Source organism: Lagenorhynchus albirostris, chromosome 10 (assembly GCF_949774975.1).
Source record: "Lagenorhynchus albirostris chromosome 10, mLagAlb1.1, whole genome shotgun sequence".
NCBI classification, from domain to species: domain Eukaryota; kingdom Metazoa; phylum Chordata; class Mammalia; order Artiodactyla; family Delphinidae; genus Lagenorhynchus; species Lagenorhynchus albirostris.
In genome coordinates this window covers 47,430,054-47,457,055 of record NC_083104.1, presented here as the reverse complement: position 1 = coordinate 47,457,055, position 27,002 = coordinate 47,430,054, and the positions used below count along the sequence as shown (strand labels likewise).

General features: G+C 44.1%; 2 protein-coding genes across 3 annotated transcripts; one reads left to right on the top strand and one right to left on the bottom strand.

Annotated features, from left to right (window-relative positions):
- Nucleotides 1-26,645, top strand: EXOG (exo/endonuclease G). 2 transcript variants are annotated; one of them, XR_009542878.1, is made up of 9 exons: nucleotides 1-189; nucleotides 1,985-2,134; nucleotides 7,586-7,725; nucleotides 9,212-9,288; nucleotides 10,128-10,242; nucleotides 20,571-21,072; nucleotides 23,398-23,498; nucleotides 23,594-23,697; nucleotides 26,584-26,645. XR_009542878.1 is itself a non-coding variant. In XM_060162323.1 (6 exons), the coding sequence occupies exons 1-6, from the start codon at nucleotides 27-29 to the stop codon at nucleotides 21,030-21,032; spliced, it is 1,107 nt and encodes a 368-aa protein (XP_060018306.1). In that variant the 5' UTR covers nucleotides 1-26; the 3' UTR covers nucleotides 21,033-22,938. The 2 variants fall into 2 exon arrangements, 1 of the variants encoding a protein (XP_060018306.1); XM_060162323.1 differs by lacking the exons at nucleotides 23,398-23,498; nucleotides 23,594-23,697; nucleotides 26,584-26,645 and having other exon boundaries at nucleotides 20,571-22,938.
- LOC132527384 (large ribosomal subunit protein eL29-like) lies at nucleotides 2,540-4,751 on the bottom strand. Its single transcript, XM_060163008.1, has 3 exons — nucleotides 4,745-4,751; nucleotides 3,117-3,334; nucleotides 2,540-2,794 (listed from the first exon to the last, which is right to left on the bottom strand). Exons 1-3 carry the CDS (start codon nucleotides 4,749-4,751, stop codon nucleotides 2,540-2,542), a joined length of 480 nt encoding a protein of 159 aa, XP_060018991.1.
- Nucleotides 26,646-27,002: the final 357 nt, after the last annotated feature.

The following is a 27,002-nucleotide window of genomic DNA, read 5'->3' as shown; positions in this document are numbered from 1 at the left end:
GGCAAACAGCTAGCGTCTCGGGCAAGATGGTTGCCACAGCTTTTGCCTCCCGCTTCCGAGGCTCCCGACGCTTCTTGAGTGGCTTCGTGGCTGGAGCCGTCGCGGGCGCTGTGGGAACCGGGCTAACTGTCGTGCAGTTCCTCCGGAGTCAGGACCCTGAGCCAGCGTTGGCGGTGAGGGAGCCGGACGGTGAGTGTGTGGGCCCCCAGGTCTCGGGCCCGGGCTGCTACCTCGGTCAGGAGCCGTAACCATGGACGCGCGCTGTCTGCACTCGCCAGGCCCTTGGTCGTCTGCCGTGCAGTCTCCCGGCTCGGCTTCCTCTCCCGGCGTTGCGTCTCACCTGCCTGCTCCGTGTACTTCCTTCCCCCTGGGGATATACTACCCCGACATGTGTGTTTTTATTGTCTATGTCCTCCCCTAGATTGTTAGCTGCATAAGCGGTCGGACGGTGTCAGTTTTGTTCTCCACCAGCCTGGTACCTGGTACATAATTGGCATCCAGTACGTATGGATGAATGAACGAATGAACACATAGTTTTAGCACATCAGTTAACTGTCCTCCATTTATCATCGTTCAAATGAAGAATACCTGCTGGCCCTTCTTCAAAGTATGTAAATCCGCAGATTACCAGGTGTACCTTATATTTGACAAAGTAAATGAGCTCATGCTCGGATACACTAATTTAACTTGCTCCTCCTGATACTTGGCATTTAGGAAGAGAGCAACTCTGGTGGGTTGAAGCTTGGAGAGCGCATCAAGAGAGAATTATTTGGAAACCGACTCCCTGTTCCGTGCGTGCTTGGTTTCTCCCACTAGGAGAAGCAATACCAGTTTTACCACTGTCTTGCTGCAGCACACATCTCTGCTTCAGTACCAGAACATTGAGGAAGAGTGTCAGTGAACGATGGTCTTTTTTTTTTTTTTTTTTGGCTGCATTGGGCCTTCGTTCCTCCACACGGGCTTTCTCTAGTTGCGGCGAGCTGGGGGCTACTCTTCGTTGCGGTGCGCGGACTTCTCGTTGCAGTGGCTTCTGTTGTTGCAGAGCACCGGCTCTAGGCGCATGGGCTTCAGTAGTTGTAGCACGCGGGGTCACAGGCTCAGCAGCCGTGGCACACGGGCTTAGTTGCTCCACGGCATCTGGGATCTTCCCAGACCAGGGCTTGAACCTGTGTCCCCTGCATTGGCAGGCGGATTCTAAACCACTGCACCACCAGGGAAGGCCCTGAACGATGGTCTTTTAAACAAATTTAAAAGGCTGTGCTTTTGTCCCCACATTAACTCTTAGAACATAATGAGTACATAGGCTGTCGTGCATTTAATCATATCAATGACTAGTAATGACAGGAGTTTTCCCTTTGCTGCTTTTGTATACACTGTGGGGCAGAGATTTGAAAATTTGATGTGAAAAACCAGCAAGATCAGGTCCTTATTTAACAGTTAATGAGGTACTTCCCTGGTGGCACAGTGGTTAAGAATCCGCCTGCCAATGCTAGGGGACACGGGTTTGAGCCCTGGTCGAAGAATATCCCACATGTGCCGCGGGGCAGCTAAGCCTGTGCGCCACAGCTACTGAGCCTGCGCTCTAGCAACAAAAGCCACCTCATTGAGAAGCCTGCACACCTCACCGCAACTAGAGAAAGCCCGCGGGCAGCAAAGAAGACCCAACACATCAATCAATCAATCAATCAATAAGAAAATAAATAAATTAGAAAATAAATTGGAAAAGTAAAAAATTTTTTTAAATTAAAAAAAGAACAGTTAATGAAATAGCTACAGTTTACCTGGATAGAACTATACAACTGATTATAGGCAAAACCAGTATTTTGCCTACTGTCTCTTTTCTTTGCTTTATAATTGCAAAAATGAGATCACCTGGTTGATTAAATTGTTGAGTCAGTCCTTTGTCTTACCCCCTTCCTTATAATTTTTTATTCCTAATAATAGTCACTAACTGTTATTTTTTTCCCCTGTTTTTCATTTTTAGGTTCTTCAGAAAGGGCTCTCTTAGAACAATTTGGATTCCCTTTAACTGGAACAGAGACAAGGTGCTACACTAACCATGCCTTGTCTTACGATCAGTCAAAGCGGGTGCCTAGATGGGTTCTTGAACATATATCCAAGAGCAAGATAACGGGTAGGTGGTTAGAAGCAAAGGCGTTGTTGAAAGATGTTTCCAAATTTAAAACAAGGAGGCTTATTAATAATTTCAACCATTTCTACTTTACAGCACATTTAGAAAATGATGGTGTTTGTTGTCTGGCTCACTAGATAAATGGACCCTGCCTGGCAGCCAGGGTACCCTAGACCCTTCCAGGCTGTCTCAGGGGTTGAGAGGATCTGTAACTTGACACATGAATTGGAGGCTTTGTCATAAATATTCTTGGAATGAGCACCACTCATTCATTATGTCCACAAATGCTTTTTTTTTTCCTGCCTCAGGTTTATTTGTACAAATAGCACAGGAGGACACCAGCCCCATGCAGACAGCAGCCAGGGGTCACACCAGTCCTTCTGTCCTCACATTGGCAGACAAAGGTCTCTACTCCAGAGCCTTTGTGGGGTTCTGGGCACCTTTGGGAGCCTGAGCTGGAGCTGGAGCAGCAGCTGCACCTGCAGCCTTGGCCTTGGTTTGAGCCTTGGCCTGGGACTTTGGCCGGCAGAGCCTGAAACGGTTAGCGATGCAGGCATGAGCACGTTTCCCGAGCTTGGGGTGAGCAATGTAGGCAAGTTGACTGAGCTTGCGGCTGCCGCCTGTTGGGATCTTGGGCTCGACCTCCTTGGGCTTTACGAGAGCCTTTTTTTAAAATTAATTAAATTATTATTATTTTTTGGCTGTGTTGGGTCTTTGTTGCTGCACGCAGGCTTTCTTTAGTTGCGGCGAGCGGGGGCTACTCATTGCGGTGGCTTCTCTCGTTGTGGAGCGTGGGCTCTAGGCTAGCGGGCTCAGTACTTGTGGCTCGCGGGCTCCAGAGCAGAGGTTCAGTAGTTGTGGCGCACGGGCTTAGTTGCTCTGCAGCATGTGAGATCTTCCCGGACACGGGCTCGAACCCATGTCCCCTGTATTGGCAGGCAGATTCTTAACCTCTGTGCCACCAGGGAAGTCCCTTTACGAGAGCCTTTATAGCCTCAGCATGTGCACTTATGGCCTTGGCGTTGTTGGCCTGCATCTTCTTCAGACCCTTCTTGTTGTGCTTCTTGGCAAAGCGCACGTTCCTCAGGAACTTGGGGTCCACCCCCTTAAGAGATTCATATTGTGATCGGGGTTCCGTGATGCCGTTTCTGTGCTGCTTTCGGGACTGACTGTGCATGGTGTGGTTCTTGGACTTGGCCAGGTCTGCACCGGGGCCTGCCCACAAATGCTTTTTTTTTTTTTTTTTTTTGCCGTACGCGGGCCTCTCACTGCTGTGGCCTCTCCCGCTGCGGAGCACAGGCTCCGGACGCGCAGGCTCAGCGGCCATGGCTCACGGGCCCAGCCGCTCCGCGGCACGCGGGATCCTCCCGGACCGGGACACGAACCCGCGTCCCCTGCATCGGCAGGCAGACCCCCAACCACTGCGCCACCGGGGAAGCCCCACAAATGCTTTTTAAATGCCTACTTGTGCATGGCTCTGTGCTGAGCCTTGGGGTTATATCAGTGACCAGAGTAGATGGTCTCTACCCCCAAGGCACTTTGAATTGGGGAGGGTGTTGGGTGGACCTATCAAATAATCATAAATGTATAATTACAATTGGCAATAACTGTTCTGAAGGAAAAATGATTGCAAGTTGGGATAGTATAATTAAGGAACAGTAAAGAATACGATGGGAGATTATAACAGGAGAACCCGATACTGATTAACGAGGCTTCTTTGAGAAAGTGGCCTGAAGAGTGGATGGCAGTCACTCAGGCAGAGGAGTTGGGTGGGCAGCGGGGGTATGGAGAAGAGCGTTCAGGCAGGGAAAGAGAAGCACAGTTGCATCTTTCAAGGCCCCAATGTGAAGAGTTTGGTTCGGTTATGGAACTCAAAGAAGGCCAGTGTGGCTGGAGCAAGGGAGAATGTGATGTGAAATGAGACTGGAGAGGCAGGCAGGTGTGTGAGCCTGTTCACCTGTCCTCAAGTTTCTTGGTGCGTTCCTGTAATTAAGATGACCAGATCTTGCTATTCAGTGTCAGATTAGCTTCTAGGTAGCCTACTCCAATTTACACTCCCACCATCATTATTTGTCCTGTCTCTCCCAGCCCTCACACATAATGAGCATTATTGAGCTTTACCAATTTATTAGTTGATTTTATTTGCGTTTATTGATTACCAGGGAGGGTTAATATTTTGTGAATTATTCTTTCTTTGTGAATTTTTCTTTACGATTTTCAATAGGGATATTCTTTTTTTTTTTAATATTTATTTTATTTATTTATTTTGGCTGCGTCGGGTCTTAGTTGAGGCATGCAGGATCTTTAGTTGTGGCATGTGGGCTCTTAGTTGCAACATGCAGACTTTGTTGCAGCATGCAGACTCTTAGTTGCAGCATGCATGCAGGATCTAGTTCCCTGACCAGGGATCGAACCCGGGCCCCCTGCATTGGGAGCACGGAGTCTTACCCACTGGACCACCAGGGAAGTCCCAGGGATGTTCTTTTTTGAATTTTGTAGGAGTTCGTTTTTACATTAAGGATATTACTTTTTGTCATAGTTGTTTTATTCCCATTCTCTTATTTGCCTGTTAATTTGCTATATGGCCCACAGATTATTTCTCCATTGCTTTACAGTGCATGCTATGCTTAAATATATTAAAATGCTGATATTAAGATGAGTGTGTGCCTTTATAGAATACACATTAACCAGCAGAATGGCAGGAGGCTTGGAATATGCTTGCTGCTAGAAGGAAACTGATGTAAGCAGAAACTGTATCCTAGCAGGTGAAATTGATTATGAATTTACATCAAGAGAAACTCACTTGATTTAGTCTCAAGCCTGATAAATTTCCTTTAAATAGGAAAGTTTTCCCAAGATGGAATTTCAGCTTTACTAATTTTATCTTGCTGTTAAGTTATCATTTTCAGAGGCATATTAAAGAAGCACTGTTTCATATTGTATGTCACACGAGCTGTGTAATCTTGAGGTAAAATAGAGCTAATTAATATTTGAAACCAAGAAGCAACGTACCTGTGATTTACTTATTTTAGTGTAAAGCATCTTCTGTTTTACTTATGACAGACTAAGTTATTTAGATTAACTCTCCTGCTAAAAACAACAAGAAATGTTATTAGCAGTATATAAAAAGTATATATAAAAAAAATCACTAAAAAAAAAACCATGAAGAGGGACTTCCCTGGTGGTCCAGTGGTTAAGAATCTGCCTTCAAATGCAGGGGACCCGGGTTTGATCCCTGGTTGGGGAACTAAGATCCCACATGCCGCGGGGCAGCTAAGCCCACGCGCTCTGGAGCCCGTACACTGCAACTAGAGAGAAGCCCATGTGGCCCAACGAAGACCCAGCGCAGCCAAAAAAAAAAAAAAAAAATGTCTCAGAAGCCAGATTCCTGGCTTCTGATCCTGGCTTTAAAAACAAACAAACAAACAAAACATGAAGAGGCAACATGATAGTAGAGCTTTCTTTGCCAGGCCAATATTTGGGGGAACGCCAGAATCCAGAGGGGTAAGGGTGGCCCGGGTAAACCAAAGCCACATTGCCTTTGGTTCTGCAGCCTTATGGGGTGAGGGGGGCTGAAGGCAAGACCTAGGGCTCAGCCAAGGTAGATTATCTTACCGGAGACCCTTCCCACATTAACCTGGAACCCCAGAGGGCTGCACCCTCGGGGATGGGTGAACCAGAACTTACTTGCCTGCCCACCATAGGGAACTACACAGAAGGTTGCCTTGGCACTGAGCAGATAAGGATCAAAAAGGAAAATAAAAAGTTTGTTCTAGAGAAGTTGAGACCACAAACTGGCTGTCATGTAGACTTGTAGCCCAAAGCCATGTAGCCTGTACAGATCACGGAACCTTAAACCCTGAGCTTGCTTTACTGTGGTCCTCCACTGCTAATGCCTCCAGACACTGGACAGAAGTAAGTTTACATCCTCTCTTCAGGAAGGCATCTTCATCCTAGGATTTTGGAAATTCCCACAAATGATTTTTCTTTTTTTTAATTTATTTTTGGCTGCGTTGCATTTTTGTTGCTGCATGTGGGCTTTCTCTAGTTGTGAGCGGGGGCTACTCTTTGTTGCGGTGCACGGGCTTCTCATTGCGGTGGCTTCTCTTGTTGCGGAGCATGGGCTCTAGGCGCAAGGGCTCAGTAGTTGTGGCTCTCGGGCTCTGGAGCGCAGGCTCAGTAGTTGTGGCGCACGGACATAGTTGCTCTGCAGCATGTGGGATCTTCCTGGACCAGGGCTCGAACCCGTGTCCCCTGCATTGGCAGGCAGATTCTTAACCACTGCGCCACCAGGGAAGTCCCCCCCTCCCCCGCCCCCAAATGATTTTTCAAGGGCAGTGAGCACCAGATAAAGAAAACCAGGCATACCAGGAAGTGATTCCAACGGTAATGACACTTAGAGAAGTTTACTAGTAATTCTCTGTTTACAGTTATTATTTATTTTTTTTATGGGGTGATTCTAAGAAGCTAGACATTAGATACTTTGAACCTTGGGGTCTGATAATTTAATTTTTTTCTTGATTGAATGAAATGACATTAGAATCAGTAACTTCATTAATCCCCGTTTTACACTTTTTTGAGTAGCAGCCTGAGTATATTCCATTTGTCCTCATAATTTTTGTAGTTTAACAAGGCCTGTCCTAATGACAGTGGAAAACATAGTGTTAGGATTCGCTGGTGTCCACGGTGGCAACCTATTCTGGAGGTATCAGAATATAAGCAAACTTGAGATTTTGTCTCTCCTGTGTGGTGCTCAGATATTTTGTGTCAGGAGTTTCTGGATTGATCTCATAACCTAAATGTTTGTTTTGTCATGGCTGAAGAGGCAGTAAGCAAAATATCAGAGGCACTCTCTCCCTCCTCTAGGCTGTGCCTGCCCAGAACAAATTGTTTTGTGTCTGTATATCCATTATTTCAGTACGTATAAACTTGTCAAATACCGTTGTACAACATACAATACATGGGGGTCTTTTTTTTTTTGTGGCTGAGCCACGCGGCATGTGGAATCTTAATTTGCTGAGCAAGGATCGCACCCACGCACCCCACGCGGAGTCTTAGCCATTGGACCTCCAAGGAAGTCCCCGTGGGGGTCTTTTTTAAAAAGCAAGAGTGTATTTAGTAACTAAGCTTTTTGTACAGCTCAGCTATTTGATTGGTCATTGCTTTTACATAGATACCATCCAAGGGATTTTTCCCTTTAACTTAAAAGGCCAGAAACAAAAGTATATGAGATGAGATAGCTGCACTGTATGAAAAACATTCTTTCCTGGACTAGTCCTTGCTAAATTCAGGTGAAGTAGCCGAACTATCCCAGGAACTTGAGACATGCGTGCTGTCACTAAGTACTAGCTGCTCAGAGAGCTACCAGTCAGCAGCAAGCAGCTTGCCTTGCTTAGAGAATCTTGAGCGAGATTTGACCACTGGTAACTTACCATTTTGTGTGTTTTTCTTCAGGTGATGCAGACAGAAAACATTGTAAATTCAAGCCAGATCCCAACATCCCTCCAACCTTCAGTGCCTTCAACGAGGACTATGTTGGCAGTGGGTGGTCACGAGGCCACATGGCTCCAGCAGGAGATAACAAATTCTCATCTGTAGGCATATTTTTTGGGAGGGATGGGAACACAGGGCTGGTATTATGTGTACCATGGGACTTGGAAATTAAAAACCTAGGAGCCAAACCCTAACACTTGAGAATTTTCATACCCTATTTTGTATTTTTCTTCCTGACTTCGCTTCCTTTCTTTGCTCAGATGCTCAGACATTTTTAAACAGGTTGAGGAAAACTAAATGCTATGCAAAAGGGAATTGGAAAGCCAATAGGAGCTAAAGCTACTCACTCATTTTTATCTTGAAAGATTTCAGACCTGTAGAAAAGTTGAAAAAAGAACACAGAAAAAATATGTTGACTTGTAGAAAAGTTGAGGATAGTACAGTGAAAACATTTTCATACCTATATTTTATATATGCATTTTTTTAAACCATGGACAGTGAATTGCAGACATTGTAACACTTCATGCCTAAGTAGATTGCTCGGTAGATTGTATTGTCTAAAGATGAGGATATTTGAATATACGTCAAGTGTATCATTATACCAAGAGATGTGTACAAGTGTATTTTTGTATATTTGTACAAAAATATCCAGTATACAGTTCTCACTCAGATTTGCCAAATTTTCCCAATTATGTCCTTTACAACTTTTTTTTGGATTCAGTATCTAATCATGAATCATATATTACATTTAATTGTCATGTCTCTCTAGCCTCCTTTAATTTAGGATAATTTCTCTGCCAAAAAAAGGTGAGAAATGTCTTTTCTGACATTGGCATTTATTGCATGAATTGGTGATTATTATCATTAAGATAGTGGTTCTTAACCTTGGATACTCATTGTAAGTACCTTGGGAAGTTTTAAAAAATCCTGATGCCCAGACCTGTAACCCAGAGCAGTTAAATCAGAAATTCTAGGGGTTGGGACCTAGGCATCGATATTTTTGAAGCTCCCTAGGTTATTTCAATGTGCCTTCAAGGCTGAGAACCACGGTTTGACAAGAGGGTATTTGGTGGCCTTGGCAGTGTAGATCAATGAAAGGAAATCCAGTGACAGAGCCTTGGGTTTACAGGTCAGAAGTGTGAGAGGAATGAACACATGGTGGCTAGAAATTCAGAAGAATAGGACTTTTTCTGTGCCACTCTTGAACTAATGTGTTTGCACTGTACTACTTAAATACTACTGTGCTCCTGAAAGCTGCCCTTTGTTGAGAAACCCTCTGCCAGAGGCTTAGCACTAGAATTCACCTTTTAGCTTTATACTGGAAATTTTTCGTTCATAGAGTCTACATTATTGGTTTGAATTTTATAAATTGTGAAGAAAAGCAGCACACCAAACTACTTCTTTTGTTATAGTCCTTATTCTGAATAATCATTATTGAGCTTTGGCTTTCGTTTATCTAAACAGATAGTTGTTGTAATTGCCTGGAGCTAAGGTATGAAAGAGGAGCTGGTTATCTCTGCTTTGTAAAATCTCTCTCAATGGGAAAGGTATTTCGGTGCAAGTTACTATTTTTATTTCTTTTCACAGAAAGCCATGGCTGAAACCTTTTACCTTTCTAATATCGTGCCTCAGAATTTTGATAATAATGCTGGTTACTGGAACAGGTGAGGGGTGAGAGTTTTTAAAATGTGATTCTGTGGGAGATGAGTGATGTGACAGGAGAGTGTGTGCCTAGCATCTGTTTCTGCCTTTGTTTTTTCAAATGTTAAAACTACTGAAGATAAATATTTTGGACTAGTTTTCTTTGCTAGATTTGGAAGTATAGACTTCAGAACATAGCCAGCCATTTTGGTCATGTTTCCTCTGGTCAGAAGTCCAGTTCTGGAAGAAACTACTAAAAATATTATTACTGAGACAGTAGAACATTATGTTTATAGGCAGAGGATACTGTATTTTTCTCCACTTGTATTGAAAGTATTTCTCCACTTGTATTTCTCCACTTGTATCTCCACTTGCATCATTAAAATATTTATTCAGTAAAGTAATTCTGGCCCTTGAAATTTATTCTAAGGAATTAATACAATGTTGCATTATTTAAGAAATGTCAGGATAAACCCAGTTGTCCTACAATAGGAGTAGTTACATAAAAACGATATATCAACTTTTTGAAATGATATGTAATCCTTGAAAAAAGTTTATTTGAGAACTAGGGCATAGAAAAATATGAGGAAACAAAACAAAATTTCAGTTATAAACTGTACATTGAATGCGCACACAGGAAAATGTAGGTAGTTGTATAAATGCGTGTATTTTTAAAGTTCTTCCATGCAGTAAACACACTGGGAAGAACATTGCTTATATGCTTGTAGTGTTTTGTGCCATATTCTCCTTACACTGATTTCTCTAATATTCTTGGTATCTCTCCTAAGGACTTGATATGGTTTGCTGCTTTTTCTACATTTACGTGTGAGAATATCACACATCTTTTTGCTTTGTTTCTCAGAATGGAAATGTACTGCCGAGAACTGACAGAGAGGTTTGAGGACGTCTGGGTAGTATCTGGACCGCTGACCTTACCTCAGACTGGAAGCAATGGAAGGAAAACGGTTAGTTACCAGGTAGGAACGTGTTTTAATATTCAAGCTTATGTTATTTGCGTGAGATTATAATCTCATTCTTTATTCTACTTTTAAATTTCATTTGTTCACCAGGATTTATTGAGCACCTGTTGGAATGATAGGCATAGAGGATAAAATGATGAGTTAAAAAGCAAGCATTGACTTCAAGGCGCTCACAGTTTAGAAGGGGAAATAGACATGTTATCAGTTAATTATGTTAAAGTGTGATCTGATGTATAAACGCATAGATGAAGTGGTGTCGGAACGAACTGACCAACCCTATTTATGGGGGTCAGGAAGACTTCACAGAGGAGGAGATGTTTTTTTTCTGGCCCCGCTGCATGTGGGATCTTAGTTTCTCGACCAGGGATTGAACCCTCATCCCCTGCATTGGAAGCGCAGAGTCTTAACCGCTGGACCGCCAGGGAAGTCCCCCAAGGAGATTTTTGAGCTAGATCTCGATGGGTAAGAGTGAACTGAGTCAGGAGGGAAGCACGGGGACTCCAGAGGATGGACGGTGTGAGCGCAGGACACTTAAGATCAATAGCAGAATTCTGGGGTTTAGGTATCGTTACAGACGCGGGCTGAACTCAGGCAGATGGAGTGAGGAGGAATAGAGGAATACAGGAAAGAGTAATCACAAATTCACTTTTTGGGTGAAGAAGAGGGAAAAATTCAGGAAGACATCCAGATTGCAGTTAGTTGAATAAATGGGAGGAAAAGCTTTTCTTTTAGATGCTTGGATTTTTTTAAAAAGGTGAAGGTTTTTTTTTACATGCACGATATATGAGAACTTTATGAACTAAAGGAAAGGGAGATTGAAGATACAAGAGAGGATAATTAGTGATGTGAGAGCTGTAGACAGCTTCTGTTATGCCTGAGATTAAGGATTCTGCCAAGATATGGACACCAAGGGGGTAAAAGGAGGGTAGGATGAATTGGGATATTGGGACTGACATATATACACTAATATGTATAAAATAGATAACTAATGAGAACCTGCTGTATTGCACAGGGAACTCCACTGTACAGTAGAAACTAATACAACATTATAAAACGACTATACCCCAATTAACAAAAAAAAAAGAAAAAAAGGATTCTGCCAAGAGGGTGGCTGAACTGATGTACTGTGAGATCTACAGAGGGTTGGGAATGAAGTGAGGTGAGGAGGAAGAAAGGTGATAGAGTCAGTGAAAGGAGAGGGATTGAAGGACTTCCTGGAAAGTCAAAGAGGAGGTGTGTTGCGGGGGAACATCTAGTAGATGTTTAGTAAATGCTGCTTAGGTTACATGGTTACTTAAGGGGGTCTGTGATAAAATTGAATGATCCAAGAAACAGTTAGGAAAACGAGAACAATTTTCGGGTGTATTCTGTCCCACTGGACTGGCGTATTATCAGCCTGTCTGGCTCTGATGAGCAGTGATGTGTAAGTCTCCAAGTGTTCACACAGGTGCTCACGCCCTCAGTATTCCAGGGGTTCTTGTGGGAGTGAAGGAGTGGCAACGGAGTTAGTATTCCAAGCAGAGTAATCTCTCTCATCAACTTGCTATTTTCCTATTTTTTGTAATACTAGAAGGAAAAAGTGCCTTGAAGCTCCCTGTGTCCTCTTGTTTTTCGAATACTAATTATTCTTGAGCTCTGGTAAATCCTCTTTCCTCTTACTTTTGGAAAATAGGTTCTCCCAGCTTTCACTTCCACACCTTAAATGATCAAATTACAGTCTTGTGTGGGCTTTGTTTTCATAAAATTGAAAGATTTGTATGACTAGCTTACTGTGTGGTAGAAGAAAAATGTATACAAGGTTTTAAAGGGACAGTTAACCAGTAGTTAAGAGCATTTCACGAAACAGCTTTTGTGTGTGTGTGTGAGTGAATATTTCTGTTAAATATGTTTTGGCCACATGCTGTCGTGGGAAGTATATTGTTTTTCTTAAGTTGGATATAATTTTTATTATCTGTCTGCTAAAAGCGCCTAGAAGCAGTGATACGCTATTAGCAATGAGTGTACCCTGAGACCAGATCTTGGTTTCTAAAAAACCACCTCCTGCTGAAAGAACCCAGCACTTGCAGAAATGGCTGATTCCAGGGATGGTGCAGGGAAAGTACAAACTGGAACATCTTGTGCCAGGAAGCAAGTAAGTACTCAAAGAAATGGTGAGGACATGTCAAAAGAACACAGGAATCAGCTTTATGGAGTTCTAACTTAACGTGTCTGGAACTATTTGACATCAAAATAAAATGGATTATAGAACTAATAAATAGGAATCCATATCTTAATACATAAGTAAACACATGGGTGTAAGGAGAAGCTTCTGTGTACCATGGACGGTCAACTAATAAGTTTGTAAGAATGAAAGAGAAAAATCATTTTGTAGCCATCATGGTAATGTGTTTCAAACAATCATCAGTGGATGTTAAAACTAGAGAGTAGAAGCTTTATGACGAATAGGACATTTATATAATCTAAAAGAATCCCTCCGCAAATTACTTATTGATAACAAAGCAAGAAATGGTAACTTCACAGTAGAGAAACCCCCCCTTAACCGAGTGATCAGAGTTAACATTGCATGTATGGGACTTCCTGATAAATTGTACTTGCTGGTGTGATGCACTAAGGATACAATATCACTTCTGTGATATTTCTGCCCAAAATGCATAATGTTGAGTCTCATCATTGCAGAAGTATCAGGCAAACCCCAACTGAGGGACATTCCGTGAAAGAGCTGACTTACATTCTAAAAAAATATTAGTGTTGTCAAAGACAAAGGCTGAGAAATTAACTGTTCCAGGTTAATGGAGACTAAAAACTAAAGACTAAAACGGCTGAAAACAAAATGCATTGTGTTATCTTAGATCAGATCCTAGATCAGAAAAACAAAAGTTGCTAAATAAGACTTTATTCAGACAATTGGTAACGTTTGAGGTCTATAGACTAGATAATTATATTTTATCAGTGTTAAATTTCCTGATTTTGATCATTGTACTGTGATTATGTAAGTGAATGTCTTTGCTCCTAGGAGACACATCCTGAAAGATGTGTCTATGACTTACTTTCAAAAGGGTTAGGGAAAAAGTAGAAAAAGAGAGTGATAAAGGGAATTGGGCAAAATGTTGAGTTGATGAATCTGGGTGAAGGGTGTGCACGTGTTCCATATGCCATCCTTACACATTTTAAATTTGCAGTTAATTCAGAATGAAACAAATATATATGTATATACCTTTTAGTATATCTTTTCTAGACCAGAATTCTTATTACACTGGAATACGTAAAACTAACCACTAAAAAGACTTAACCTTACTTCTCCTAAATCGTTGATCCGTGAATGATATTCAGGCATGCTCAAGTAGCCTTGAAGAGAGTTTCAAAAGAGACCTGTCGGCTCTTCTCACCCTAATTAGTGTCGTAATGATGAATGTGTGAGGGCCGTCAAGATCAGCTTCCTGAAGAGTATACTTTGAGTAACGGTCTTGTTTTTTTGTTTTTATTTTAAAGTATTATTGGTCTTAGGCCTTTTCTTTCAGATTCTGGGCCTCTGAACCTATATCATTAGTTTTCCATGTCTGTATTAATTGATAGGACCTATTCATGCTCACACTGGCAAATCTTTAATTTGGCAAATCTTTAAGTACCTGTCGTGTGGGAGGAATGTATATGGAATTATAAATGACATGCTTCAAACTACATTCTTGATTACTTTCTCCCTTCTTCCTCTATTTCACATCCTGGGAGTCATCCCTCTCTCTTAATTTCTTTGAGCCAACAACTTTTATCAGTTCTTTTACTTAGTAACTTGTACTCAGATTTTGCAGAAGCTCTGAATACCTATAATATTGAGGAGGACTCCACCAAGTTTCTCTGCACTTCCTACTTTCTGGCATAACAGGATGTTCCAGACTCATCTTGGGCAAACTCTGGAATCATCCATTTCTCTTGGTTCATTTTAATGGGGATCGGTATTTAGAAACCAAGATCTGGACAAGTTGATTCTTGAGTACTCGGTCTGCTGTTTGCCTCGTCATGTGTGTTCACCACGTTTATTTTTAGCTGTTTTTAGTGGGTGGAGAGAGCCCCAGAAAACATAGTATGTGAATTCTATTGCCTTTAGTGGCACACTGTTGGGAAGGCCTTTTTTCTCCATCTTCGATATTCCTATGCTTTTTAAAAATTTAACTTTATTTATTTATTTTTGGCTGCATTGGTTCTTCGTTGCTGCGCACAGGCTTTTCTCTAGCTGCGGTGAACGGGGGCTACTCTTCGTTGCACACGTGCTTCTCATTGCAGTGGCTTCTCTTGCGGAGCACGGGCTCTAGGCGTGTGGGCTTCAGTAGTTGTGGTACGTGGGCTCAGTAGTTGTGGTACGTGGGCTCAGTAGTTGTGGCTCGCAGGCTCTAGAGCGCAGACTCAGTAGTTGTGGCACATGGGCTTAGTTGCTCCGTGGCATGTGGGATCTTCCCAGACCAGGGCTCAAACCCGTGTCCCCTGCATTGGCAGGCGGATTCTCAACCACTGCGCCACCAGGGAAGTCCTTCCAGTGCTTTTTGAGAAGGAGATTTGTAGACCCTGGTCATAAAGGAAGCAGATAACTCTGTGTGTTATGTATGTGTACATAAAGTTGAATGTTGATAGGAATCTATATCCCTCGATGGGTATGTAGTTTTTCATCTTTCTTGGAATCATATCAAAGTGACATCTACTTTTATATACATATTTATATTTTTCACTAACAATTTCTATTATAGCTTTTGTTAGATTTGGCATCAAACTTGATTTCAGGTGGAATTTTAAATTTAAAAATCTTTAGTATATTTATTAGCATGAAAGCAAAATAGGATACTTTAGTAAATTAAATTGGAAACACTGTCTCAGAGCTCACCATTTTAGGAATTTAGTTGGGCCAAAAATATTATATATATGCGTACAAATATATACACGTATAAACTTGGGTGAATTTGGTTAAGGAAAACAGACATGGGAGGCAAAGCTAGGCAAGGGGAAGGGGTAGGAAAAGGTAGGAGGTATGCCGAGACAGTTGGATTAGAGCACTTGTATAAGGAATAAGACGAAAATAAAAGGAAAGGATAAACAACAAGGACCTACTGTATGGCACAGGGAACTATATTAAATATCTTGTAATAACTATAATGGAAAAGAATCTGAAAAAGAATATATATGTGTGTGTATGTATAAAACTAAATGACTTTGCCATAAATCCGAAACTAATATAATATAACATTATAAATCAACTATACTTCAATAAAAAGTTGTTTTGAAAAAAAAAATAATAAAAGGGAAGGTTTGCATCAGGTGTTAGAAACCTTGAATGCCCAGCTAAAAATTCAGGTTATTTTCTAGCAATTCATAACAAAATCATTGTGGATAAAACCATGTCCTTTAGTAATGCTGAGAAAGGAGACACAGCATTGCCCAGCCCTCGAGGTGGGTCTCTTCCTCTCAAGGAATTAATATGTATTTGAATCATGAATTCCTGTTTCCCGGAGAATATCTTGCAATTATGTGTGGCAATTCATGTTTTGTTTTCTTAAATCCATCCATTTAGTATTTACTTCTTGTTTACAACTATACTCTGAACCTTACTTTAGGAGGATGTGGCTAATAAAAGCGAGGTATTAATTTACTTTTCTATCTACGTAATGAAGCATGTATGTGTATACTTTGGAGGAAGTGAAGCAGATGAGCTGGTATTTATCGAGGGCCATATATACCACCCAGTATGTAGGTAGCTTTGTTCACGCCATCCCAGTCAGTCCTCACGAACAGCTCTTACAAACAAGTAGTGGTTATCTTCTTTTATAGGCAAGGAAATTGAGGTTTTGAGGGGTCATGTCCAAGTCACATTGCTAGTAATTGTCAATGGGGAAATCCAAAGGTGGGTTTCTCTACTTGTATGAGAATTGCCAGTCATTCGTAGCATTGTTCTTTAAGCTCTCAAAAGTCGACAGTGAAGGGATTGCTGTGCTCTTCATATATAGAAGCTTAAGGCCAGGAGGTAAAAAATGGTGTGGATGGAGAGCAGTTACAAGTGATATTTACTAGCCTGCAAAAATAAGAACAGAAAATGGGAGGAAAAAGAGGAGGATTCCTTATAGCCAGGCAGAAACGTCTGCTAGAATATGTAGGAAGGAATCACAGCATCATAGGACTTGAGTGAATGTGAGCCTGAGGGAAGATTGGTAGCAATGATTTTATCAGAGTGAGTCATCTGACAGCTCTAATCAGAATCACCCCCTTTATTATAGCTTAGGTCATCCATGTGCCTATTTCTAGAAAAGATTGAATCAAGACAAGTGAAACATACCTGAAGATCCTGGCCTGAACATTATAATTGACCTGGCAAGAAAGTGAGCTTCAGATTTGACAACTCGGTAGTGGTGGTGGTGGTGATGTTAGACGTACTTAACAGTCTGTTTTCCTTCTACAGCATTATTTTCCAAACTTCTACAACTCCTGGAGGGGGAGGAAATCGAAAATATGCTTCCAGGGATCTTGAGGTATCAGCTATAGTGATCAGGAATTTTTTTTTGAAATCTCCTCTTTTATCGTTATGCAATCTTCATTTCCATATCTATTTGTTTTAATTGAAATAAATTCTTTCATGTGTTAAATATTTCCTCACCCCCATCCTAAATTGCCCAGTAGAATTGAGAGTCTGGGAAGTTGTGCTTGTTTCACTGGCTTGACATCTCCCACCCCTACGCAGGACAGGTGCCTAGTGTGAGAAGCACCGTCTCCCAGGGTTTGAGCTCCCTCAGAGGATAGCACACGGGGTAGCACATGGGTAGCACAGGTACAGGTAGCACACGGGGCTGCCACACCCCTGTTGACTCCCTACCCCTGTGACTCCCTCCCTTTTTGTTCCTCCAGCCTCTCAGGTAGAGATTCCCTGTTTATCACACTGTCATGGTCTCTTTCTTTCACTTGATTGGCATGACCCTTATTTTAAGGGCTTCATCTCTTGATGTGTCGAACAGTTTTATTTTTGGAATTTCTTTTTTTTTTTTGTCTTACCAGGGGAACGTAACCAGATACATTACATCTATCTGAGTCTTGCAGGTACATACTTTTTCCTCACGATGCTGCTTGCTATTTCACTTAAGGCACAGTTGCTGCAGATATGACATGACAGAGGGCAGGCTTAGCCTGGGTGTCGTTTGCGGCCAGTCTCTTCTGGCACTGAGTCAGCACGAAGGCCCAGCTCTGTGTGTGTGGAGTTGGGGGTGGGATGGGGGAGCAAATTGTCATCTCTGTCTCTTGGATAGGAGGGAACGAGCGCAGGCCAGCACGTACGGAAACTAATTTCAGGTCGCGAGCGAGTGCCAGCTTTATGATTGTTACATATGTTGTATTTTCTAGTGATTCCCAGCTTTTGTTACAGCCTTGACAAGAGTTGAGTGCTGTTTGGTAATTTAACAGCAGCAAGGATTTCCTTTGTATTTTTATACCTAATGTTATATGAAAAGGATTATTGCTGATTTGCTGATACTAAAGACTTGGTTCACGTTAGCCCTCGAGTCCTTTGTTTAGGGCATCATTTGGGTCCAACCTGTTTTCTTCTCCTGAAACCCTGTTGTCCACCTTGAACTGGTCTAATTTTGCTTGATCCCATGTTTCCCCACTGTCCCTCTGCAGAACCATCTTTTGTACCAATGCAATTGCATTTCTGTCTTTTGAATGATATCCACTACAAAAATAGCTTTTTTACATAGGCCTTGCAGGTTTCAAAATCTTTTTTTTTTTTTTAACGTGTCTTTATATCTTCAGAGCTATTCTGTGAGATAGACTGCTTGGTGATTGTTATTACCCATTTTATGAATGAAAAAAGAAGATACCAGTGGCTGTGACTTGCAACTTCGTGCAAAGCCTCAGGTCTGTGGGGTTTCAATCTGCTGAACCATTCTGCTTCAGTACACTAGTTTCTAGAAACATTTTCTGAAAGTCTTCTAGTTTTCCTGAAAGTGGGAAGGATTTATTATGTAGGTTGAGTTGTTTACAGAGAAGAAGATAGCTTTAAAATATTTCAGGATTTTTTTTTTAAGTTTTAAATTCAAGGAAGAAACAATGAGGGTTCTGAGTTTCCAAACAGGACTGGTTCCTATATTAGGCAGATTAAAGATGTTTACTTCCTGAGAACAAAGCAGACTGAACCAAAGAAGATAGTGGCTAAGGTTTCCATTATTCTCTTTATTTCTGGGAATAATAGTGTTTTACGCCCCCTTTGTTGAAATATTCTGAGACCGTCATGGGTGGAAGAGTCACACTTTGTGGTTCGTACTAGGAATTTCTGTGTCCATGAGGTTTCTCAAAAGTAATATTAGAGGTTCTCTAGCTATGTGAGAGTTTTTGAAAATCTAATAGAAATGGTACATTTCCATGAGGTAAAGCCATGAATCTTCATATGTCAAGCTTCTTTACTTTTGGCTGGAATTTAATAAACCTGGTTAGAAGCTCTGGTTGGCAGCACATGGCCTAACCAATTAATTATTTTTGAGAATTGTCATTTGTAGACAGAGTCCATGAGGAGAGAAAATAATCAAGTGACTGGTCTGACAGTTAGAGTATGAGATCTGTGCTGCAGTGATGGAGGATGTCCACCAGGGGGCACCAAGGATTTGCTTAACTGTTGGCTCCCCTGCTAGCTAGTTAGTGCCTGGACCACCTGAAGCCCATTTAACCGCACCCCCCCTCCCCCCCGCCCCGCCTTGTAAACTATGGCTCAGGTGCAGCCACACCGTCAGTTCCGGTCCCTGACTTCCCCTGCACCCACCCCCTCAGCACTGCTGCTGATGCTCCGTATCAGCGTCTCACCACATTCTGCCTGCAGTGAAGGCTGTGGGTGTTGACTCCTCTCCTGGATGGAAAGCTTCTTGAGAGCAGCGCCAGCGGCATTTACTTTCAAGATTATTCCTTTCCGTATTTCCAGCAGTGCCGGGCACAGGACCTCTGAGTTGCAGTGTTGAGTTAACATTTCTTGGTGATCTGTGGGCTAGTTGTGTACTCCATCGAGCTCACCTTCAGTGTGTTTTTTGGTCTTGAAGAGCATGCATAAATGACTTCTTGGGCGGCAGCGGGGGATTTTGTGTCTGTAGGTTGTGTAGTTTCATAAACCTTACTCTAAACTGCACCCTGACCAACCACTTTCACTAACTTCCAAGACAGTTACAGAGATCATTCCTGTGGAATGATGGGTCTTCCCTGCAGCCCTGCAGTTGGCCTTGGCTATGGGACTTCCCTGCGTGTTAGGCAGCAGATGGCCTCGGAGTTGTTAGGCTGTGCGCCGTGTGGGTAGGAGCTTGGGAAAAGCAGAAAAGAATCCTCTGTAGCTCTCATCCCTCTGCCTTATCTGGGCTCCCAGCGGGGCCACCCACAGCGAGCAGGTTTGTCCTGGAAGGGAGGCCTCTTGCCAAAGAAGGGCCGGCCCAGGAGGAGCAGTAGTACCACAAGCATATTGTAGCTGGATTGTGTCATTTTATTGGAGACCATTAAGGAAATGGACGTTCATTTTTTTCTTTTTCAGAAAGCAGATAATGGCTTCTAAGCCAATTGGAAGGAAATTTGAAAAGGTTTCATAACAGTGTTATTTCATTATTACAGCCAGCCTCCACAGGCAGCCAAGTTGTTTTCAGGCCTGACCCTGGCTCTGGCTTTTTCGTTGTGTGGATACCTTTCCAAAGTGTCTGATTTGATGACACATTCAGGGGTTCTGTGTTTGATAGCAGACCCAAGAGTGTGCAGAACTCTGAGCAAACAGCATTTACATTTACCTAATGTAATTTAAAAAATGAGCCACAGTCTAGGTGATACTGGAGATAGTAATACTGATGTGGTGTGTCTGGGCGTTTCTTGAAAGGCTGTTTGTTTAGCTCCCTAGCGAATTTGATAAACCAAGGCCATATTTTTATTTCTAGAGCTGGGAGTTCCCCAAGCTGGCCGTTTTGACCTTTGAATGTTAGGAGCACCAGAAGTTCTGATTATGAGACAGAGAGAAGGTGACACCTTTTCATGTCCATTAAAAAACCCAGGACTCACTCCTGACACCCCTTTGTCCTACAGACGGGGCAGAGAATGGGACCCCTGCTCTTTGGGGTGGTGTTGCTTTAAAGACAATCAGAATCTACCTGTTAAATGCTCATCTTCTCTGTGAGTCTGTGTCTTGGTTATTATTACCTTTGGCAGCTGAATTTAAATCCATTGGGGATGGGGTGGGGTAGTTTGTAAGTACATTTTCAGAAATGCATCTTAAAGCTTTTCAGGAAAACTTTGGGACTTGCTAGTGCAAATTAGCATCGCAAATATGGCTGCTTTGCTTTTAGGTGATCGGCGAGGACAATGTGGCGGTGCCCTCCCACCTCTACAAGGTGATCCTGGCGCGCAGAAACCCGAGGTCTGCTGAGCCCCTGGCACTAGGGGCCTTCGTGGTGCCCAACAAGGCCATTGGCTTCCAGCCCCAATTAAGTGAGTTCCAGGTGAGCCTGCAGGAGCTGGAGAAGTTGTCAGGACTGGTGTTTTTCCCTCATCTGGATAGGACTAGTGACATCAAGAACATCTGCTCGGTGGACACCTGTAAGCTCCTGGATTTCAGGGAGTTCACTCTGTACCTGAGCACAAGAAAGATTGAGGGAGCCCGATCGGTACTCAGACTGGAAAAGGTCATGGAAAATTTGCAGAACGCAGGCATTGAACCTGATGAGGAGTTCATGACTCGCTACAAGAAGAAGCTGGAAGAACTCAAAGCTCAGGAGCAGTCAGGAGTCCTGGAGAGAAAGTCCTCGTAGTTCACGTCTCAGAAGCGTGATGTCATCTGTAATGAAGCAGGTGCGGCCTCTTCAGATACTGTATTTTAGTGGCTTTGTTTTAAAATGATGGAATCCTAAATTTCGGACTAAATTTCTCCCCAAAAGATGTCAGATGTTTTGGTTGGTATTTTATTTGACGTGGGAAACTAAGGAAACTGTTAACGCCTGCAGATCACGGGCTGGTCTTGTGTCAAGTTAACAGGAGGGCTGTCTGCGGGATGACGCTGTGTGCGTGTCTCTCTGGATGTATTGTATGTGAAGGCGTTATATTTTCTGCCTCCAAATCGTACAGTGTCTTTGAAGTATCTGCTCAGCCTTCTTGGAACCCAAGATTGTACGTGTTGTTTCCCTGGGACTTGAGCTGGTCTTAGAGATGGCTTTTAGATAACCTCTATGCATTGTCCTGACCACGTGTATCATATATTTGTTTCTTGTTCCTCCTCTCATGGACCTGCTGTTCCTCCTCTTCTGTTATGCAGAAGCACTCAACAACTACATTTTCTGCTCACTTAGTGTGTTCTGTATGCTAAGCTAAGTGCTTTCCACGTATTATCCTACAGCTACCCTCTGAGGGAAACACCACTATCCTCATTTTACCCATGAGGAAATTGAGGCTTAGAGAGCTGAAGTATTTCGCCCAAGGTTCATCTTCCCAAAGAAGTAATCCACAAGGAATGAGGCATATAACATGGGGTACGTTAAAATCTTCCCTGACACAGAGGCTCAAGGACATACGTCCGTGGGTGTCTGTGATCCTGGGGCTTGCTTGGTAAGAGGGGTCTGGTTTCTTGTCTGCAGTCGAGCCATAGGGACTTGAATGTCTTCTGACTTGAACTCTCCTTGTTCTTTGGGAAGAAGCAGTCACAGGTATTTGAACGTTAGAGGACAGTGCTTCCGGGGGTTTATCTGAGTCCCTGCTGGCCTTCAGAAATGCAGTTCTTCTAGTGCCTGGCTGGTGCCAAATCGATGTGTTCCTTGCTTTCCAGATGGGCTTTTTGTTCTAGAGATTGAGGAACCTTAGAAGGGTCTGTGCCCACAGATTCACCAGCTCATGGCTTGCTCGCCTTTGTGCCTGCCTGTCTACCTGGTTGGCCCAAAGACCCAAAGACAGTTACCTCTGGGGGAAACAGTGGCTGTTTTCTGACCAGATCTCTAGATTTGGGTTTACGTGGAATCCTTTCATGGGCTGTCATAAGTGCAGGCAGTAATATATCTTCAAATAGAGCACAGGAACTTGTCTGACTGTGTCGTGTCAGTAACTGTCTTTCCAAGTGGTGTTACCAGCACAGTTTTTGTGGTGTTTTTGTGTTTGTCTCTAACAGAAATGCCAAGGTGTTAAGATAAAGGTAAGATGAGAATGGTTGATCTTGTTCCGCTTTACTTGGGTAAACAAGAAAGAAGTTGGGGGGTCAGAACACTTCAGCCCGGTTAATACCGGCCTGTTTTATCCCACTGTCCCCATAAGCTTGTGCCAATCTTTTTCTTCTCAAGGAGAAAGAGCCCAGATGTCACTGTGACCAAAAACTCTGTTACTTTTTCTCCTTCTTGAAGAGGTGACAGTGGGGTCTGGGTGTTTTTCCAGGAGCCCGAGGGCGGCTCTGTGGGAGAGGTCCTACCGCCCATCTCCAGAGGTGAGTCCCCGTCCACTGTCCCCCGAGCCCGTCACTACGTTCTCCTCTGACCTCAGTATCCAGCAGCCTTGGGGTTATTCCCATGCTGTTCTCACTCCTGTGCCTCCACCTCGATGGTAGAAAGTCTTGATTTTTAGATCAGTAAATTAAAGTGTCTTAACACATTTTTAGTTCCTGTGAAAAACGCTACCTAGTCATTGTGAAAAAGAGGTAACTACTTATAATAAAAAAAAAAATGCGTCTCCCAATCCTCATTATTATATGTAAAAGTTTTGTTGATATACAACAAGTGATGCTTGAATTGTTGTCTCAACACTTCCACTAAGAGTCCCTCCAAAACAAACTTTGAAATGTAAACACTGGGTAGAGCTCAGGACTTTCCTCTGGATCAGATCACTTCTGCCTCCCCCGTGGGACTGTTGAGTACTTGGACTCAGACGCAGCAGAGCCCTAGACCTCCCCCCAGCATCAGGTGTGTCCCTCTGGTCAAAGAAGGACCTCATTACTGACCTGAGCCAATCACCATCCAGCTGGGCCCTCTCCGGGTCCTGCCGCGGTCTCAGGCTGCACCTGGGACTCTGCCTTCCACTGTGTTTATGCTCAGGGAGCCCCTGGTCTGAGGGAGGCTGCCGAGGGAGAAGGACCCAGGCTCTGCTGCTGGGACACCCGTCTGGGGGCGAGGGACTCACTCCCTAATCTCTCTCCACCTGCAGTAACATCTTTATTTCGAGACTTGAGGCTCTTTGGTCTGTGGATTGAGACTATTTCGCCTATATCGTATGCAGCAAAGGGGGACCTTACACAAGTGGCAAAGGTAGGATGGGTGTGCTAGCCCCTTAACTACCTGCTAGTGTTTCTGCACTTGTGACTCCATCTTCAAATGACTGAAAACCTCCGTCCCTCCTTCAGGACTTAGAATAGAGCCCAGCAGGAGATACAGAGTCTGATCTCAAGGGAATGAATGGCTTCCTACCGAGCTGGGCTCAGCCTGCAGCCCTGCTCTTGGAGTGACTGTGAGTATTACCATGTCGCCTGTGTTCCCTGCCTTGATCGTGAGTCCATAAATGTCATTGGCGTTAACATGACGTATCTCCAATTTCCCGTCAGCGGCCTGTCCCTGACCCCAGGGTCCGCTGCTCTGTTCCCTGCTAACTCCCTACCACGTCCACCCCGTGTGCCCTTCCCCTTTCTGGGCCCTCACTCTCCTCCTTGAGCCTCTAATTCATTCTGGTGGAGCTGCTCAGGGGTGGCCTCACATCGACCATGGAACCCCTGCTCTTGCCCACGCCCATGCCCAGCTTCTTCGTCTGGCCTGCTTTTCTGGGTGTCATCATGGAGATGGTCTATCAGGGGATCCAGTGCTGTTTTTCCAGTCCAGCCTCACCTTCAGGGACCAACCCTCAGGTCATCAGAGGGCTGAGTGGGATGTACCACACTCTGTATAATTTGGGGCAGGGGAGATGGGGTGCTTGGATGGGCTTCTCTTCCATGTTCTTGAACTTGACAATTCGGCCAAGGGCTGGTCCCCTCTGAGTGCACGGCACTCTGAGTGCATGGCACTCTAGGGGTCAATGTGGCCTAATGCCACACTGCTGGGACCCCACCCGAACACAGAGCCTCGGTCAGCAGGCTCTCAGGCTAGATAGGACAGGAGGGTCATCTTGTCCAGTGCGCCTCATGTTTGGCTCACGTCAGAGTAGCCTAGGGAGTTTAATCCGCCCCCCCTCCAATTTTATTTTGAATAATTTCAAGCTTTCAGAAAAGTTGAAAGTGCAATGAGTGCCCTCCCTCAATATTGTGTCTCATTGGTGTTCTTTTCTTGAACCATTTAAAAGTAAATCATCGTCTAAAAAAAAGTAAGTTGTAGACACAGCACTTCACTTTTTTTGTTGTTGTTTTATTTTTTTTAAATTGAAGTATAGTTGATTTACAATGTTGTATTTCTGCTGTACGGCACAGTGATTCAGTTACACATATATATACATTCTTTTTTTACATTTTCCATTATGTTTTTTTTTAAATTAATTAATTTTTGACTGCCTTGGGTCTTCGTTGCTGCACACGGGCTTTCTCTAGTTGCGGCGAGTGGGGGCTACTCTTTGTTGTGGTGCACGGGCTTCTCATTGCGGTGGCTTCTCTTGTTGCAGAGCATGGGCTCTAGGTGCGTGGGCTTCAGTAGTTGTAGCACATGGGCTCAGTAGTTGTGGCTCGCAGGCTCTAGAGCGCAGGCTCAGTAGTTGTGGCACACGGGCTTAGTTGCTCCGTGGCATGTGGGATCTTCCCGGACTAGGGCTCGAACCCGTGTCCCTTGCATTGGCAGGCGGATTCTAAACCACTGCGCCACCAGGGAAGCCCTCCATTATGGTTTATCATAGGATATTGAATATACTTCTCTGTGCTATACAGTAGACCTTGTTGTTTATCCGTTCTATATATAATAGCTTACGTCTGCTAACCCCAACCTCCCACTACATCCCTCCTCCAACCCCCTCCCCCTTGGCAACCACAAGTCTATTCTCTATGTCCGTGATCCTGTTTCTGTTTCATAGGTTCATTTGTGTCATATTTTAGCTTCCACATATAAGTGATATCATATGGTATTTTTCTCTGTCTGACTTAGTATGATAATCTCTAGTTGCATCCATGTTACTGCAAATGGCATTATTTTGTTCTTTTTTATGGCTGAGTAATATTCCATTGTATGTACCACATCTTTTTTATCCATTCATCTGTTGATGGGCATTTAGGTTGCTTCCATATCTTGGCTATTGTGAATAGTGTTGCATTGAACATTGGGGTGCATGTATCTTTTCAAATTAGAGTTTTCTCTGGATATATGCCCAGGAGTGGGATTACTGGATCATATGGTAGCTGTAATTTTAGTTTTTAAAGGAGCCTTCATACTCTTCTCCATAGTGGAGAATTAACTCTTAAATAGAATAGGTCCCCAATGAATCATCCACCCTGCTTGCCAAGTACTCTTTGGGCCACATGTAGGAGGCCTGAGGGCCAGCCCAGGAGGTGGCCTGAGGAGGCCTCTTGCCTCTCGTGGCACCTTCCTTGTCCTAGTCAGAGACGCCTCCACCCACTCTTGGGTGCTCTGTCCCCCAGTTTTGCATCCAAAATTGCTCCCAAGTTTCTCACCCTCCACTGTCCCCATCCTATTCCAAGCCCCATCATCTCTCCCTACAGAGACCACCTGACCTGTTTCCCCTCATCTATTCTTATGCCCCACAGATCTTTCCCTCAGAGCAAGAGGTGGGATCTTTCTAAAGCACAAACCCAGATGGCAACTGTGCCCCTCCCTGCAAATAATAGAAAGCATGTACAGCAAGGCACCTCTTTGTGTGCCCCTGGATCATGTCCACACTCCGCTCCTGGCTCCCCCTCACTCCCATGCCAGCCACATGGGCCATCTTTCCCTTCTGGACCAGGCTGCGACCCTTCCCTCTCTCTGCCTGGCAACACCCACCTCAGTCAACAAAAATGCCATGTCTTCATCAGAGGTCTTCCCTGATGCTGTCCCCTGGATATTCGTGCTTGTTGTACTTTGTCCCCCACCCCCTCACTGTTTTGTAATTCTAAAGAGCCCTGGTTTGTGGATTTTGAGGTTAATGTCTGTCTCCCCAGGATGGCATGGGCCTCCTCTGTTTGTGCTCATTTTTTTAACTCCAGAATCTGGGAGATGTTCAGCACATGTTTGCTAAAGGAAGAATGGACAGATGCCTCGGTTTCCCCAGCTGGTCCCGTGTGTAGGCTGACATCACTTAGCAGGAGTGAGTGAGTGAGGAAAGGGACTCCTTTGGCTCCGGGGCCTCCTCACGCCTGGGGAGTCCCGCTGCCGTCAGGCCCGCTGGCCAGGCTGTGGCCCCACTGCTCCGTTTTTATTTATCCTGCAGACGTCAGAGTCTCTACAGGAGGAGGAGGGTGGTCACGCAGCAGCTGGGGCTGACGGGAAGCAGACACATGGGGCCAGGTGGTCCTCAGCCGGGGCACAGGAGCAGAGAAATCAGCACGGGGGGCTCTGCAGCTGGGGCCTGGCAGCAGGTGGGTGGCGAGGGCTGGGCCGGCTGCCCATAATCAAGGAGCTGACAGTGCGCGTAAAGAGCCCACTTAGTGGAAGTGGAGGACTGGGGGTGGGAAGTCCAGAGCTTCAGCACCCCGACCCAGCCGTGCCCCTGGCCTCTGGTCTTCCTCACGCCTCCTGTACTCCAGCCCCTCACTGCCTCCTAGTCTCCCTGCTCTGGGCTTCTAGAACCCCCAGGCCCCCAGCCCCTGTGACGCCCTCCGCCCTCCCAGCTTCCCTGTCCCTCAGCTC

What these genes read in the sequence shown, in the direction of transcription:
- LOC132527384 (XM_060163008.1), bottom strand. An exon ending in CACATGCTGAGGCTATAAAG is followed by an intron (nt 2,795 to 3,116) that starts GCTCTCGTAAAG and finishes TTTTAAAAAAAG; the next exon opens with GCTCTCGTAAAGCCCAAGGA.
- EXOG (XM_060162323.1), top strand. Translation starts at nt 27, where the DNA reads ATGGTTGCCACAGCTTTTGCCTCCCGCTTCCGAGGCTCCCGACGCTTC. An exon ending in GGCGGTGAGGGAGCCGGACG is followed by an intron (nt 190 to 1,984) that starts GTGAGTGTGTGG and finishes TTTCATTTTTAG; the next exon opens with GTTCTTCAGAAAGGGCTCTC. An exon ending in ATCCAAGAGCAAGATAACGG is followed by an intron (nt 2,135 to 7,585) that starts GTAGGTGGTTAG and finishes GTTTTTCTTCAG; the next exon opens with GTGATGCAGACAGAAAACAT.